Source organism: Hetaerina americana, unplaced genomic scaffold (assembly GCF_022747635.1).
Source record: "Hetaerina americana unplaced genomic scaffold, ioHetAmer1.1.p SCAF_8, whole genome shotgun sequence".
NCBI classification, from domain to species: Eukaryota; Metazoa; Arthropoda; class Insecta; order Odonata; family Calopterygidae; genus Hetaerina; species Hetaerina americana.
In genome coordinates, this window is record NW_027287427.1 from 71,378,281 (window position 1) to 71,397,182 (window position 18,902).

The window sequence follows — 18,902 nt, forward strand, 5'->3', positions numbered from 1 at the left end:
ATATTCCATTATCTAACTGACAATAATGTGATCGAAAATGTTGCAACAAATTGAAGAGAGGGAGAGATTCTCCACGTAGAATTTTTAAAATTTTTATTTTTTATTACGTCCAAGGTTTCGTTGCAGCACAACATATTCAGGTTTTACCTTCATTTCTGTGGATTAAGAGTGCTGTGATTATCTTTTTATTGAATTGTATCCATGTATTTTGATAGTTTGTAGCATTATAGAGGATCTCAATTTCATTGAAATTAATATGTGCATTATCTCATCGATAAGGATTAGCTCATCCCCGAGAATGTAAATGATGATAAATTAGTATAATACAAACGAAAACGAAATTTGTAATTAGCAACTGAATCTGCAACATCAACTCTCCCGAATGTCGTTTCAACCTTAAAATAAATGGTAAAATCAACAACGTAAAATAGTGAACTCAAGTATTTAATTTGATCAGAGCTGATTTAACGTTTCTTTAGTTGGTTTTAGTTTTTCTTTTTGGTTTACTCAACAAAATGTATTTTTTCGCTGCATTAAGAGCCTACATTCAATTTTACAGTATTGAACGTATGATTAATAAAACGATGCGGATTATATAGTAAATTTAACGATGGACACGATATCCGATGTTTCAGATATGCAAATATAAGAGAAAATATTCCAATTTCATAGGATATTTCAACGAAGATACTATCCCGATGGTGTAATAGGTTGATATACAGTATGTATAGCCTGTATGACCGTATCGTCTACCGAAGATGCGGACCAAAATATTTGTATCGATATGGGTGGTCTACGATACGCCTGTTAAGGTGGTCAGTAAGTCGTCCCTAGTCTGGAGCTTCAATGCAAAAATGTGTTTTTATTTCTGTTAGTCTACCGACTATAGTACGCATTGGCTGAACACACTGACCAACGACAGCTGGGCCTCAACAAACATCGCAGAACGCTACCCCTACACTAAAATAAACCTCTTCAATTCCACATACAGGGACCACAATAAACGTAATGCGCATTCTCAGGGAAAAAATACATTTATTTGAGCGTGCTTGTACAAATTATTAAAATTCTTCAAAATACTCTCCCTCTGCATCAATACTCTTGCGGAGACCTATCTGCCACGCCTGGAAGGCACTCTGAAATTCCTCTGTATCTCAGGAACGTTGTAGCATGCTTTTGGATGTTTTCAACGGTCTCCGCACCGTTACAAAGTCGAAAAACACACATCACGCGGAGGCACGTCTTTTCGCTCAGACTGCTCGGAGCAAGCTGGCAACCGGCTGCGTTGGAGGGGCAGACCCCCCACCACAATGCCCGATAGGTTTTACCACGCTGCCATGGATAGTCGCGTCACAATAGAACCATACGCATTACTTTCATAACGAACCATACACATTATACAGGTATCTCCCTTTATTCCGTCCTAAATTCCTATCCCATTCCTTCCCATTCCTCGTTAGTCTGACATACTACTCCCCTTTATATCAGGGTTGTCAGTAGATATGGACAGTCAAAATACCTTGCAACCACTTTTCCTACATCCTTAGGATTTCTCACAACAACTCTTCACCACCATGCCTAGTTCTTTATCGTTTTTTTTTTATTTCCCGTCAATTGCACCTTTCCCATTCTCTTCCTTACTCATATCTTATAAGCCTCTGATCGATGTTTGTCATCAAGAATCAAGGGGCAAATTTTCTCGAAGGACGAAATTTCGGTACAAACCAAATTTTTCCCTTTATTTTCTGTACATCATCCAACGATGTCTCTTTCGTTCTCAATCTCCTCATTGTACATATTCTTTGCCCAACGGAATTCTTCTTCAAAAATGTCTTCGTTACTTTGGCAAATAAATTATTTCACGAAAAACAGTCATCCTTGTCATAAGAGCCTGCGCATGCGCGTAGGCCTCTTCTACACCGGGAAGTGCGGAGAGGAGGGAGAAAGTCATTTCCAGCGCGAGATATATCGTCTTACTCACCAAAGGGATTGGTGGCTTGTGGTGGAGCAAGATGGGGCGACAGCTGCTATTCATTGCCTTTGGCGCGCTAATTTCCGCCGCGGGGTCTGAGTTCCTCAACAAGGACATGGTGCCTGCTCACTGTGAGTGCTCACAACTTGCTTGAACAACTCTCATCACGCAACATTTGAATAGCTTATATGCTTAGAGTCACCAAGGCGTCCAATTTTCCCAATACATCTAATGATCTTTACTAAATACTTTAATTAAATATAAAACTGATCAGTTTGCTGAAGTCGTAAAGCTTGTTTGGAAAGCTCCATCATATCATCAAAGACAAGCCTATGCCTTCATGATTAGGGAATGCAAAAGGATGCATTTAAGGTTTAATTTTCAAATACCAGAAGTGAAGTAAACAGCTGCGATCCCCGTCAATTAGAGAATGAATTCCACTATAAAGGGTTAAAAAATTTCATTTTTCTCTTTTCATTTTTTCTTCTATTTGTTTAGTGACAGGTACGAACGTATACTAACGCCTTGCCTTTTTAACAGGTATTATATTGTATTTTTCGTTTATTTTCCTTTTGTAGTTGACATTAATTTTATTCTTGCTTACCTATAACAGTTATCAAACCGTAGGTTGGTGTGATAGGTGAGGGTAGGGCTCACATAATACTAAGCACCACGGCGTGTGAAATTCAAGCATCAGGGTAGGGGGGCCAGTTTCTTTCCGTGCTGCGTACGGTTGAGCACACAGCTTGGCTAAAGCTTACGATGCCCAGAGGGTTCACCCGGAATCGAACCCGAACCCTCGGGTCAGTGGGCAAGTGCTTTAACCCCTGGATTACCTCGAGGAGCAGTAAACCAATCTTAGGATTGAACTACTGACGATGATGAATTTATCCCTTCGCTCAACCTTCCTCTAAAAGCAAGTGGATCCCAATTGAAATGAATATCTTACAGCACTCTCAAAGAACCGTGAGTCGAAAAGGGACTTTTTGACTTTTTGTTGGTGGAATTGGATGGCATTGAAAAGCTCGCCGAGCGAGTGAATGTGCAGATTTTTATTCTACGAAGCATGCGTATAAAATTAAATGAACCTCTCACCCGACTTCTACCCCCACCAACATTCGGTCACAAGGCCAAAGTCTCCGTCTGGCTGAGCGTTTTGTTTGCTCCATCGTCTTATCATCTTCACTCATCCTCCCGCGTTTGCCTTGGATTCTCAAGCGCGCTTAAACCCCAAGCAAAACGATTTCGCCCGGAGGAATGTCATCCTATCAGTAAAACTGTCGACGAAGGAATTGTAGATTTGACTCTTTGACGACGATGGCGCTAGCGGCTAACCCCAATATCCTTTCGTGGAATCTTGTCACCTTAAAAAAGGAATCATTTCGTTATATGAAGTAATTGGGGGACAATATACCATTCAGAGATGAGCATTTAGGCCCATATTTATAGTCGTATTTCAGGTATCCGAGACACTAATGTAGAGCTGTCCGATGCGCGACCCAGGACGGTCATGGATGCGGCCAGAATTGTGATTTTGAACTCACAAAATGTTACAGGTTTTTACTAGACCTATGAAAAACGTTTCTCAAGGATGAATCACTCAAAGGTTAACATTTAAACCGAAATATCTGATGGGCATCTTATGGTAATAATCACTAGAGAATCGTCACTCTGCGCTACCATAGACTTGGACGCTGACGGTTTCTCAAACACGGGGACAAATGTCGCAATTAATTTATGGCGCTCGCTTTTCCTTTATGTAAATAGTAAAACTATTTGTTAAAAACAAATTTTATTATTTACATCTGTATATTACTGTCATTCATCATCGAAAATTGATATTGCGATCAAACATTATTCGATTTAAAAAAATGTGCTTGTTAATTACGATTTCAGAAATATTCGAGCGGATATCACGAAAATATTCCTCATACCATTTTTTGTCCATCGGCTATCGTAAGTGTTTGTATTTTAAGGGTACCTCAAAAGTAATTCTTCTTCCAAAGTGACCATGGATAGATACCCACGCTGCAAATGGTCTCCACCGTCAAAATAACCCAATTCATATCTCAAAGCTGCAACAGACCCGAGTGTTTATAGCGTCAAAAAGTACGGGAAATGTTTATGGACGAGACACTTACTCTCGTGTCACAGTAAAAATAATGCATGTACTCCGTGATTTTCCAGGGAACTAAGCATCGCTAAACTTTACGCTTTAACGCCGCCCGAAAGTAATTGTTGATCGAGGAATCATCTCTTCTAACCTTCTAATATATCGCTAATGAATCGGTAGGTTTTGTATCACAGCCATTTTGTCACCAGACTATCTGATTCTCTCTTTATCCTCACAGAACTACTCTCTAAACCCCCTCCTTCCTCATTTTATTTGTCCGACGGTCCGTCTTTAACAAATTCGGAAGAATGCCGTTGTTCTTCCGTCTGCGTTTAAAAAAAATTCCATGATCTCGATTCATAGATTCTTCACATGCATGTAAGTTTTAGCGCACTACTTCCTTTATTATCCCACTTTCTTCAAGCATAAAATATCGTTGAAGCCCTCTGTTTTCAGCCATTCTACTCTTTATATGTATATAGTCCAATTCCCCCATTTTCAGCTGCTTCCGATTTTGGTTAAGGGATTCCACTCGGTTCTCACTTCGTTACGAATTTTCTGGCTAAAGATTTGGTCGACCGCATTCTTGGATATTTGTTTCTTCCTGGACAAAACAAATGAGTTTAAGTTTGGTCGGGGCAACTTAGATGACGAACAGCGTAATGGTCGGCCAAATGTGCCACTACTCTAGAAATTAATCCAAAAGTGCATAAAATGGTTATGGAGGATTGCCAACTGAAAGTATGAGGAATTGGTGAAGCTGTAGGAATGTCATCTGAACGGACCAATCACCTTTTAGATGAGGATTTAGATGTGAGGAAATTATTTGCTAGAGGGTTGCCGCGCATCATGACGTAGGATCACAAACGCATCAGAACGGATATTTCCGAAAAATGTTTGACCCGTTTTAAGAGTAACCAACATGATTTTCTGCGCCGGTTTTCGATCACACATGGGACTTGGTTCCACTTCTATACCCCTCAGACAAAACCATAGTCAAAGGAGTGGGAACATGTTTTTTAACCCCCACCGAAGAAAGCAAAGGCAATTCGGTCGGGTGGAAAGAAAATGCCTTCAGTTCTTCGGGATGCAAAAGGGATTCTGCTGACAGATTATCTTCCCACTGGTCAAACAATTACTGGACAATACTACGCTAACCTCCTGGACCAACTACAGCAAAAGATACACGAAAATAGGCCAGGTCAACATCATAGGTCATCTTTAATCAAAACAATTCCCGTGAACACTAAAGTGTCGTGACCTTGGCAAAACTAACTTAGATACGATTTTGTTGCCCCACCCGCCTAATTCGCCTGATTTGAACTCCATCAGATTTCCATCTCCTCCCCAACCTCAAAATGCTCTGCGGTAAACGAAGATTCTTTTAAAACAAAGAACTTATTTGGAAGGCCTAAACGAAACTAATTTTCGGAATGAGATCAAGACTAAGAATATCGCTGGATCAAGTGCATTAGTGTACCGGGAGGCTACATTGAAAAATTTAACAAATTTCACCGAGTTAAGTCGTTTATTTCTAATTCATTCCAATAAATTTTCAAGTTACACTCGTATTCATGCATTAAACCTTTATATTTTAGCATGTTCATATTTCTTAGCTGTCCCTGATACCAGATTTTCAATGGAAGATAAATTGACATGGCTCCCTCTCCCAGATCCTAACTTATTACATCGATTTAGGAATTGTAGCATATTTATAACCATGGCTCACTGGATGTCATATCATCTTGTGACGTCATCCCATTTTTGAGTATATGTTGTTAATAATGAGATAAAAACTTTCTCATTAATACGATACAACAATTAAACACAAATTAAAAATAAATACAATTAATTAAATTTTTCCCCTGTCCATGTTCGGTTCTCTTTGTTATTTTGTTTTGTCCTCTTTCATGTTTTTGTTATAATTTTCCCTGTAAATTGGCGCTACTGCTGTATGTGAATAATGTTTTTAAATAAATAAATAAACTTAAGATTTAGTCAGTTCTGTTTCTTTTATGAATATTTGCCGTCTTTGGCTAAGTATGTTTATTTAATCTAGAGAAAACCTGTAGGTTAACTTCTAACCTGTAAGTAAAATAAGGAATACACTAAATGTCACTCACCTCTTTGATACTCTCTCTAAAATTTTTATTATAAGATTTTATACTCTGGATCCCTGCCATCTTGTAGATTCTGCTCACTGAATGGACAATATCTTCTGCAGCATTTAAGTGGTAAACCATTCTTAAAGAGAACAAACTGTTATAAAACTAAATGAAACTATTGTGAGGGAAAGTTTGCAATGAATTTTTATAGCTATTACTCATTGATCGATGGGAAAACTGGTAATTGATTGCGATGATGATGAAAGCTATAATAATTTGAAATATTCCTCACAACAGTTCCCAAATGTCAATTTCAGATGAATACTTGGAGAAATTCAACTGTGTGAAGAAGGTAGATGTCTTCCTGGACCGAAGCACTCTTTTCACATATTCCTCAGAGTTCCTGAGCTCCTTTCCTGGTGCTAACAATTTCGACTGTCGGACCACAGTGTTCTCAAAAACAAAGGGCACCGGAATCATTGCAATGATTCAGAAGCTGGAATTCAGAAAAGTGTCAGAGACATGCAGAGACTATGTGCGAGTAAGTGGTAACTATAATTTTTTTCTGACCATTAACACTGTAAATATTGCTATCAGCATCACAGGTTATCAGTCCAATAAATGGTTTGCATCAGCTCTCAAAACTATTCTTCTCTCAGCTTATCCCTCAATTCCCTTATAACTAATTCCATGAACATCACATTTTCCATAAACTGCCTCCTTCCTTATCATCCAATATACAATCCAATGCAACTGTTCAAGCTATATCCTGTTCCTTGTCCATCTCAACATTCCCTCATAGCTTCTTGAATAAACTATTTTGTATAACCAATTCTCATAGTTCATCCTAGACCTTCCTCTATTATATTTCCTAAGCATGTTTCTTCTAACTTCAGTGAACTATCATGCCTCAGGATATTCTAATTACTTCTCTTCTTCAACTTGTACGTGTTTGGCCTAGGCTGCATCTATGCTTAGAAATACTTGCTCATTTTTTATACTGTTTATCCACTTAATTTTAATGTTTCTTCATTATTGACACGTTGCCACTCCTTCCAATGTTATTTTCTCTGCTGCCCTTATACAATGGATATCCCCATCAATATTAAGGTATAAATCAGAAAGACATATCCAGAGCTTGAAATCTAAGAGGGAGGGGTATAAATGACAAAGCAATATTCCTAAACTCCCCATACTCAGCTCTCCCTACTCCTTTCCCAGGATTATCATTGATTCTCAAAGCATATCTTCTCGATTTATGACACCAAATTATATTAGCAGGTTGAACCAATCGGTATAAATGAAAGTAGATAGACACTCATACTGAAACATTCAAGTTTTCATTCTTCCCTAGTTAAATATGCAGTTTGAACAAAATTGAGCCCAAACTTCCAAATATTTCTCTTTTAAAAGCAAAATTTAATAATTATTCAAACACACTCATCATTAAATGTAGTGGATAGATATATATTCTTCTATGTGCATGGGTATTTGTGTTGATTTGTAAATTAATATATATTAAATTTATGCATGAACTAGTTTAAATGCATGAATCTTTAGTTGTCAGTAATATGTTGCATATCTGAAAATATATTAAGCATTCAATAACTAGGTCTTCATGTATAAATATAATTTTTGGTCTTCTAATAAGCTATCAAATTTGATGGCCTATTCGACAGGTCTTTTGGCCATTCGTGTAGGTATTGTAATCAGAGCTAATAATAAATGGAACCAATATTGAGTCAATAAAATCATCCTGTTGAATTGGGATGACTTTTTTATGTTCTATAATAAGTCCTATCATCGAACACATTTCCGATTTCTTGATCAACATCCTTGAGTAAAATATCAGGCCTTTGGTTGGTAAGAACAGAGGAAACGGTTAGTGAATATATTTACAAATGGAATTAAAAACTGAGGAAACCAAATAAGGCAGAGGAAAGCTTTCGCTACCGAATAGTCAATTTGAATAAGGAATAGTCCATTAAAGGTCAAAATTGGTCTCTTCTCCAATGTTTACTGCGTAATAATGTTAATTTTTATCTATTCTGTTGACCCTTGTAGCTCTTTTACATTTTCATAAGGTAATCTACTGATTAAGGTTTTGCATGGGCACAACTACCAAATAAATAGTTTGTTTCTCCTAACAAAACACAATCCAACATCCTACTCTACAATATGCGCTTCTTCATCTCTGTGTACATCATTGCTCCCTTCATCCCGTCTAACGTCCCTATTCTGCAAGGTGTGATAAAAAAAGGTCCGGACTGTTTTTATTTTGCGCAAGCCGTTCAACAGATCGAAACGAGGCACAGTGCCTTATTTAGCGACACATCTGACGACTAAAACGAGATGTCGTGTTTGTTTACGTTGAGTTTTACGCAGCCGCAGCGGTACGTGTCTTAACCTGTTCCTCGCCGCGTGTAACGGCAGTAACGAAGGAGCTAGAGGAGCAACGTGCGTGCGTGAAATTTTGTTTCAAACTTTACAAAAGTGCTATGGAGGCATTGGGAATGATTTGGCAAGCCTTTGTTAATGACTCTATGAGTCGAAGCCAGTGTTTTGAGTGGTAAAGTCGTTTGAAATCGGGCAGAACTTCGACAGATGAAGATTCGTGAACCTTCGCTGCCTTCCACTTCGACAGACTCCAACCATGTCAAATTGGTGAACGATTTGGTGCGGGCAAATCGCCGTTTAACATTAGTTTTGGATCCAGTCAGACAATTTTGGCAGAAATTTTGGGCATGACGCACGTCGCATCAAAATTCGTCCCGCGGGTGCTGACTGATGAACAGAAACAAAAACGTGTGGACATTTGTCAGGAACTCCTGGATCGAGCCAATGCCGACCCAGAGTTTCTTAAAACCATCGTAACCGGTGAGGAAACCTGGGTTTACGGTTATGATGCTGAGACAAAGGCCCAGTCTTCTCAGGGGAAAGGTCCTCATCCTCCGCGACCAAAGAAAGCTCGTATGTCCCGGTCCAATGTGAAGGCCATACTGTTGTGTTTCTTCGATTAGCAAGGGCTGATTCATTATGAATACCTCCCTCAAGGTCAAGATTTCTACTTAAAGGTTGTGAAGAGGTTGAGGGTCGCAGTGAGCAGAAAGAGGCCGGACGTGTGGAGAAACAATGTTTGGCGTTTCCTTCACGATAACGCGCCGGCTCACACGGCGCTGATCATGGGAGTGTTTTTCGCCAGAACCGGAACTTCCGTGATTCTGCATGCACCCTACTCTCCGGACGTACCATATCCTGCAACTCTTCATTTGTTTTCCTTTTGATCTATTTCACCATCTTCATCCTTCTCCATTTTTAAAGCTTCCAATCTACGTATATCACCCTGCTTCAACAACCACATTTCTGCAACCACACTCCATACCAAGCTTAGATGAGTCTTTTCTTAACATCCTTACTAAACATCCCAGTCATCAATTCTCTCCCCATTGTGAAAGCTTCTTTGCCTGATGTAATTCTTCTTCTTACCTTCCTAACACTTTGACCATTTTGCTACAGAACACTTAGAAGTTGGGTAAACTGTTTCACCGTAAACTGTATAAACGTCCTTGCCTTCCTATTTATCACTTTATTCTCTTTATAGAAATATGTATAACCTTTGCTTTGTTTTGATATATTCTCATTCCAAACCTTTTGCACTGACTTTCCAATGCATGCAGTGGTGTTGGCAATTCCTTTGCTGGCTGCCAAAATGAAGTTTTGAGCATGTGCAAACCTAACTGGTCTTCTGGATTCCTTGCAGACTTTCATTTCTACCTCCAATTCTTCCCATAAATCATTAACTGTTTCATCAAAATATATGTTCCAACCATTGGTAATAATGGACACACATATCTTACCCATATTCCTAACATTGCCCATTCAGACTATCCATCCAACAGCGGAAACTGAACAGTCTGAGACATATACAGTAAACCCAGAGGATTTGACATGTTTTCTTGAGGTTAATGTATTTATGAATATCTCCTGGCACTGAATGATCTTAGGTGGATCATAATATAGAAGATCTTTCCTCTAGTTTTTGAAATAATTAAATTTACCTTTTGAACATCCTACATCAAAATTATCAGCTCTGCTAAAAATTTCTCGATGTTCAATTACAGATTCAGGTTTAATGTCATGAAACTGTTCCATGATAACAGAGATGAAAGCTCTTTCAAATCACTGTTATTTCACAATGTTATTGAAGCAAAGGTCTTATGATCTTACATATACTTCAGTTTGAAATCAGACTTCATACCCTCTTTAACTAAGGTGTACTTTCATATATTACATTAATTTTCTTTTCCAGACTAAGTGTTGCCATCCTAATTCCTATTCTTTTTTTCTGCAATGTAGTTTGCTGAGGATCCTACAGACAGATGTGGTGATATCCTAACTGGCTTGAAATTGGCCAAAAGTGGGAAGTTGCCACCACCCCCAGAATTCATCTCAGCCTACTCAGGCCTTTTTACATCGCACTTAAGTATCAACATGGAACACATTCCGGGCATGTCTGTAGTGGATTCAAGGAAGAGATTTGCCAGTCCAGGGGCAGTTGTGACACCATCATACTCACTCAATACAGATATCCATGTGCATGCCCAACCTGCATTGGAATATGAAGATGAGTTACTGCTCATTATGGCCTATACAGGATTCCAGGGTAATTATTTTTTAGTTTTATATGAATGACTATTTTAAGCTAGGCTTGAATCACATTAAAAATACTAATGGACTCCAGGGAATGATTGTTTTTCACCTGTATTAGTCTATCTTGTCTATCTCTTATTAGTCTATCTCTTATTAGGCCATTTCTTGGTGGCTGTCATGTATTAGCAGTCTAAATTAATTAATAATAATACTTTATTCATTTTGATAAATGATACAACCATATTGAACGCCATCAATATAAATATTACTTATTATATAAACATAAATTCTTAAATTTGATGAAGATTACCATAAAAGAATTTATCAATTGAGTAGAGTCGGTTAGCAAGTAACCAGGTATGTACCATATTCTTAAAATTCGGTATACAGTCCAATTTTAACTGAGTAGGTTGACAGTTGCACAGTCAAATGCTCATTTTATGAAATGAGTTGCAAGTTGAGGACAGTCTATATTACATAGTATTTTGATTTGATTTACCCCTTATGGTGTAATTATGGTTGTGAGATCTTAATTGGTAAGTTTCTAGAGTAACTTTCGATTGAATCAGAGCCTTAAGATCTATAAACTAAATACAGGTATGGTTCTATGCCTAATAAAACTAGGCTTGCAGGAATCATGTGGTGGTATATCAGCAAGGGTGAATAGTTTTCTTTTATAATAGCAAGATTTTTTTTAACATGTGGCAAATCCCCATAACTCAGCGCTACAATTCAAATTACATTGAAAGAAGGAATGGTAGTGTTAAATGATAACCTTATGAAATAAGAAGGTTGAGGTTTCTTAACATATAAACAGCTTTACTCAGTTTATTACAGATCTGACTGATGTGGGTCTCCCAGTTAAGTTTTGTATCAATTTCTTGTATTCTATGGGTTTCAATTTCAGTTATTTATTATTTAAGACTGCAGAGGATATGCTGGGTTTTTTTCAGTATTTTAATGTAAATGATTGATATAAAACCATTCCTTAGCCTGTCTTAGGCAGCACTAGATCATGCCTTTGCATCTTTTAGGTGTTGACATTTTTGCACAAAAGTGATGTCATTAGCACATAAAACAGATTTAGATTTCATATTACAGGGCTAATCATTACTCATAATGATGAAAAGTACTAGGCCCAACACAGAGAGCTGTGGGATACCACATTTTACTTAAGAGCTGCAGTCAATAGTCATCAAGTTCAACCAATTGGTGGGGACCATCCTAGTATGATTTCATTACTTTCAGTGCAACGCCAATAACACCATAGTATTCTAGCTTTGATGGTAATATTGAATGATTAACACAGTGAAAAGACTTCCTAAGATCACATAGTGTCAGAGAGACTGATTCCCTCTATTCAAATGCATTGATGACATAATTAACAACATACTCTAAAGCCATAATCATAGATTTGCCAAATCAAAAGCCATACTTTGATTTGGAAAACATAATTTGCCTAAAAAAATCACATATTTGATTTTTCATTATAGCTTCAAATATTTTACCAAAAAAAGTGGACTATGGAAATGGTGCAGTAGTTAGTTAAATCGTCTTTATCACCTTTTTTATAGACAGGTACTGTTTTGGAATATTTTAGAGCTGTTGAAAATCTCCCGTCACAAAACATAGGTTGAGTAACATAGCTAATAGTTCTGATGAACCCAATAATGTCCTTGATTAGGGAATTAGACATACCATAGATATTCTTACTGTTGCATTTTTGATTTTTTTACAGTCGATATAATATCAAATGGGGTAAATACATTGTTCTTTATTATCTATAATAAATCCATTTTCAAAAAATTACACTTTTATGAATCCTTTGCCATGGTAATATGCCAAAGTTTTTATTGCATGATTTGCCACATTATTCAAAATGTTTTGGAGAAAACAATGTAATGCAATGGTTTAAATTTAATTGTGTAGTAGAGATCTTTTATTTTGAATCCATGAAATTGTTGCCCACTTATAATAAATATGGGATTGTGTATACACCATTATTTTTAGGGTTGTTTCATGAAATGTTTGTTCTCATCTCTTTGGCCACTTTTGCTATGTTGTATCATACAAATTAACTATAATATTTAACTCCAGTTTCTCAAACACAATTTTACTTTTCCCACTATGTCCCATGAACACAGTTTGAACCCTGGCTGACATGTTGCTTTATAGTTTATCTAAATCAATCCCCTGTGTCATTGGAAGAGAGTACTATGTTGCTCATTGTATATGCAATTGTGAGCATGTGCATTTTCCGAACTGAACTCAGCTATTATTGGCAAATATTAGAAAATAAAGGTTGTCTATCATTCCCTCTCCTAAATGACTGAATTATCCTTGCATGTTTGTTAATATAGAAATAAGCTCTGTCTCCATTGCCCCTTGGTTTTCTGATAAACTCAAGCTTCATCTTTTGCAAACATAACTGATTTTATGTATTCCCCACTAACTTTCACTCCTATCTCCAGTTCATTCCATACATCTCCAACCATTCCCTCCACACATGAGTTGAACAGCCCATGTAATCATAGACATCTATGTCTTACTCCTCTTCCCAGCCCTGCCCATCTGAACTCTCTATTCCTCACCCATTCCTGAGCAGTCTGAGGCAAGTACAGGTCAGGTATAAGTCTCCTATTCCCCAATCTTCTCTCATTTTCTTCTATACAGCCGTTAATTAATACACATATTTATGTTACATGGCGATAGTTCCATGCTACAAAAACTACATAATATTTTTCACAAATATTTTCCAAATTTCCTTATGTAATAATCCTGTCATCAATGTCTAATGAAAGGAGGAAGCTGTTTATTCACCAAGGTTCCTCACCACCAATGCATATCAAAGTAATCCCTTTTCATTTTTTCATTTCCTAAGTCAAAATTCTTTTAAGAAATATTTAGAACCTTCTCACATTTAATGGCGTAGTAAGAGAAGGACATCATGTTTGTATTTTTTGGGAAATGGGAAGGGCAAATATTTATTTCATTAACAACAAATATCCTTTATATCCAAGGGCAATCTGTTACTACAGATATGTTAATATTTCTTAGTGTTGGCGAATTAATGTCATTATACTCAAAGATGGAAAAACAAGGTTCTTAAGCTGAGATTTAGTGTTCTTTGGTGTTTGGTAAATTATACTTTAATCCAAAACTCTTGTATGAAGATTATTGGATTTAGACCAATAAACTGGATAGAATATAGCTGACTAAGTATCATTGACTACCCCACAAAGGACCTGCATATTTGGGAAAGATGTTTCGAAAAAATTGGTGTATGGTTAAAGGAAATAGCAGTCGATGTGAATTGGACAAACAAGGTTCTTTTTAGTTCACTGGTGAGAGGGAATAGACCCTTGACTCTGCTCTTGTTAACACTCAAGAACTTTGGGATGTGTTTAGAGCAGATCTTTTGCACCACTGAATTTTCAGTGATAATGATGTGCACTGTCATCTCATCAATACCAATATGATCTGTGATCATGTGAACACTTAATGGACTGTCTGAATTCAGCACTTCATGCACACTTAAGGAAAAAATTGTGACTGAAACTTTTTATGCAAACCTTGTATTGATTAGTTCAAACACATAAAAATTAAAAGAGTTAGTCATTGTCACCAACAGATTCAAACACTGTTCTTTCCTTGCACAATACAGAGTCAGATGAAAATCAAAGAAAATATTTTTCATTTAAAAAGCAAAATTTAATGATGATCAAACAAATCAATTAATGAACAGGAGGAAAATAATAGGCATTTTGAATGAAATTAAGAGTGGTATAAAGTATGGAGAGCTAGCATAAGTTGTTTGCAGTATGTAGTATGGATTGAAGGGTATGTCATATTAGCTAGATTTAAGGAGTAATAGCAGTGTACTGTGTAGTAACAATATCCATCAAAAATCTACCCTAACCCGATAAGCTGCACTTAATAATGAATGAGTATGGCTTATAAAATTGGATGCCATCATTTGAAAACAGCAAAATGTGGCAAAATCCCCATTCACTTTTACTAGTGAAAATGAGTGGCTAATGAAAATTGGGATGCGACACTATGCAAGCCTTATTATATAATTTCCTCTTGCAGATTGTGAGGACACAAAATTTAGAGGCCAAATGTTTAACTGCGGCTATGGCGTGTGCATATTGGACATTTTCGTGAATGATGGCGTGGTCAACTGCCCATTTGGAGACTGCAGGGATGAGGGTGGGTGTGAAAATGTGATCCAGACTTCGCCAATCTTCACAGGTTAGTATAAAGGTAGAAGATGCTAAGCATCCTAAAATTCTATTGGCTGCAAAGAGATAGAGTTCTCTATTGAGATGGTCTTCCCTTCCATAGTCAATGTAAAATCAACAATAATTCTATGAAATAAATGAAAGTAAACTATTCCTAATTCAACTATATATGAGGGTGGTCCCAAAAGTACCTAACCCAACAAAGAAAACACAAAAGTTTTGGAAAAAAATATATTTATTTTTCAACATAATCTCCTTTCAGCTCTATACACTTTTCTCAGAGATGCTCAATAAGTTCGATTCTCTTTTTTAAGTAAGAACTGTCTTGCTCCTCAAAATAGCCATTAACTGCTGATATCACTTCTTCACAGTTCAAAATTCTTTGACCACCGAGCCATTTTTTTTCAATTTTGCAAACAGAAAATAATTGGATGGGGCTAAATCTGGTGAATAGGGTGCATGAGGTAGTAATTAAAACTTTAGTTCATGAATTTTGGCCGCTGCAATAACAGATTTGTGAGCTGGTGCATCGTCTTGATGAAACAACACTTCCTTCTAAGCCGAATACGGCCTCTTTTGCTTCATTTATTCACTCAAACATTGCAATAAGTTCACATGATACTAAATGTTGATAGTTTTTCCTTTTTCAAAATAGGCAATGAAAATTATCCCATTCGCATCCCAAAAAACCAACACTATGACCTTGCCTGGAGATGAAATGGTCTTTGCCTTCTTTTGCGGTGGTTCTCCCTTTTGAATCCATTGTTTTGATTGTTTTTTGTCTCGGTTGTGAAGTAATGGATCCATGTTTCATCCATGGTTATGAAACGGTGCAAAAATTCTGCTTTGTTGCAGTGAAACTGTGCTAAACACTCAATTGAAACATCTACACGACACTAGTTTTGCTCGAGTGTGAGGCCATCTTGCACACCTTTCTTATGTCCAAATTTTCAGTTAATATGCAATGTACCACACCCTTTGAAACGCCTAATATGTCTCCAAGCTGGCAAAATTTCAGTCAACAGTCATCCAGTATCACTTTGTGGATTTTTTTCATCATTTCTGGAGTCGTCACCTCATTTGGTCGACTAATGCGATGCTCGATCTTGACAGCTCGTACGACCTCATTTAAACTCCGCCACCCAATATCTTACTGTTGTAAACAAAGGAGCAGACTAGCCCAGAGTAGAATCCAGTTCAGATTTTATATTGGTTGGGCTGAGGCCTTCAACTAAAAGTATTGTACCACATAACGATGACCAATTTTCTCCATTTTCACAAATACACTGAAAACGTTCACAATTGATGGCTGCTAAACAAACACAAAACGACGTAGTGTCTTCAAAATTGAAACATATGCTTTATAGATAGTATACTTTCTAATAGAGTGATATTTTTCAAACAATTACCGCCATCTCTATTTCAGGCCGGGACCTTCTGGTACCACCTCCATACAAAAGTTTCCTCACAGCAAATTAACACACCAATTATGCATGGGATACCTTCAAGTAGGGTAAATGTTTTTTCAAAAATTTCCCCCCTTTGAATCCCTCAGGAAAATGGAATGTGACTGGGGCAATAGAGTTGCCGGAGGCTGGTGTTGACTCCCAGCCAGGGGCAAAGTGGGGCGAGAAGGAAATAGAGAAGAAGGGTCACCATCCTAATCCCAGTGCCACGGTTCCACTAGCCTATGCCCTGCAGAAGTCCTCCCTGGCAAAGGATGGTGTCAAGGACATTGGAGAGGAGCTAAGAAGGCACAACAACATCATGCAACACATCTCCTCCCTGCTGGAGAGGGGCGTGTTGGCTGCAGAGGCCACAGTAGGGCATAAAGATGTGAAGGAGAATGGTGGAGGGGGTGAGCAAGGGGCTCATAATGAGGAGGCTTAATCTTATGGAAAACAGAACTGAGTGTTCCATATGGGAAAGGGCAGATGGTAATTAGATATGACCCTTCATGGATCACAAATTTTCACCTAAGAACTGCAAAATAAAGCACTTATATGCTATTTGCAAAAATAAATATGATAAAAATAAGTATGATTTTAGAAAGTTGAAGTCCTCAATAAATTTTCCAAAGGGAATCCACAAATTTTAAATCAGGACTTGTGATCAAAGTAAACATCAGCCATAGAAAAAGTACAATAATGTGATACTCTTTTGAAAAGATGACCTATGGTTGCAGATTCGGTAAGAATTTTCACTTGGCTTTTCATTTGCATTTCCAAATCATCAGGCAGGGCCTGCATATAATATACATGCATGCTATTAATGCAAATAGTGCATCACCCATAAAATATATAGAAAGAGGAATGATTTTGAAAAAATATTCTGACTTTTGGATCTGAAAAAGTCTTCACTAAATATACAATATGTGATCATAAATTTTAAGTACGACCTGCAAAATATATTTGAAATTAAACATCAGCCATGGAAAAATATAAATTCTTTGTATAAATGACCTAAAATTATAAATATGGAAATATAATCCATTCAGTGTTTAATTGGTAATCACCAAATTTAATTTCATGGAATGATTTCACCAAAATGAAATGACATGCAGTAGGTAATATGAACATTGCCTTTTCCCTTTAACTATCTGTAAAAGTAGTGTGACTCTTCAAAGGTATTGCAGTGCACCTAATATATATTCTGGATCTATCCATTATTGAAATAGAAAGAAAGACTCGTACCTGATGATGCCGCAAGTCGGTGAAACGCGTCGTGCCGTATAATAAAATCTGTGGAAAAGTACGAGTCTTTCTTTCTATTTCAATAATGGATATCAATTACTTCCACGAAGTGAAGCCTGAAATATTATTGAAATAGAAAGAAAGACTCGTACCTGATGATGCCGCAAGTCGGTGAAACGCGTCGTGCCGTATAATAAAATCTGTGGAAAAGTACGAGTCTTTCTTTCTATTTCAATAATGGATATCAATTACTTCCACGAAGTGAAGCCTGAAACAATAGAATATATTCTGGATCTATTTATGCCACACATCCTCATTCTGAATCAATAGACTCTTTTGAAGTTATGATCTGGAAATGGCAATTCTTGACTTGGGAAATGCCTTAAACAGTCCATCTTATCAAATATGAAAAAATCAAATATTAATATGTTTTGATTCCAATGAAAATGGCAGTTCTCTAAACTCAAAGATGATTTATTATGCAAATATGGAATTCCACCAAAATGTTTTCTGATTTTTGATTTAAATAAATCGGATACTCTTCCACTTGCATGACAGCTACCTGAAGTGCAACCTAGCAACTTCTGGTTGATGTAATTAAAAATGGCCCAGTACTTTAAAAGGCAAATGCCATGAATGAAAAAATTGACATAATAATCAATGGAATGAGGTTATTTTCTGAAATATTTGTTTTTTTTTATGCACTCTCATTTAAAGGGAGCATGGTTTCAGCTCTGACAAAAACTGCATGAAAATTCAATTCAACCAACTTTTAGTCATAGAAAGTATTCTTTTCATCAACAGAAAAACTACAGAGAACTATTTTTAATACCTGCTCCTTTTGCTGTATGATATTTTTAGCCAATTCATTTAAGGATAAATAGAAAAATGCATTAATTTGCTAAATTTGGTTTCAGCTAATTTTTGTGCCTCTTGGTTTTATTTTTTTCTGGCATTCATTTCATTTCTGGTTCATTTTCTCTAGTTGCTTAGTTTAGCACCAAATAAAGTTCAAGGTCAATTGGTTGAGAAATGCAGTGATTGTATTATGGATTAGTATAAAATATACGTTCATTGGTGCAATAGTTCAAAGATGGCCAAATGTTGTGAGATAAAGACCAAAAG

At 36.9% G+C, this 18,902-nt stretch overlaps 1 protein-coding gene across 1 annotated transcript; it reads left to right on the top strand.

Moving 5' to 3' along the window:
- The first annotated feature begins 1,997 nt into the window (after positions 1 to 1,997).
- LOC139697832 (uncharacterized) lies at positions 1,998 to 17,890 on the top strand. The gene is made up of 5 exons (XM_071596689.1): positions 1,998 to 2,103; positions 6,508 to 6,731; positions 10,547 to 10,853; positions 14,933 to 15,094; positions 16,640 to 17,890. The coding sequence occupies exons 1-5, from the start codon at positions 2,013 to 2,015 to the stop codon at positions 16,972 to 16,974; spliced, it is 1,119 nt and encodes a 372-aa protein (XP_071452790.1). The 5' UTR covers positions 1,998 to 2,012; the 3' UTR covers positions 16,975 to 17,890.
- The last annotated feature ends 1,012 nt before the right edge of the window (positions 17,891 to 18,902 follow it).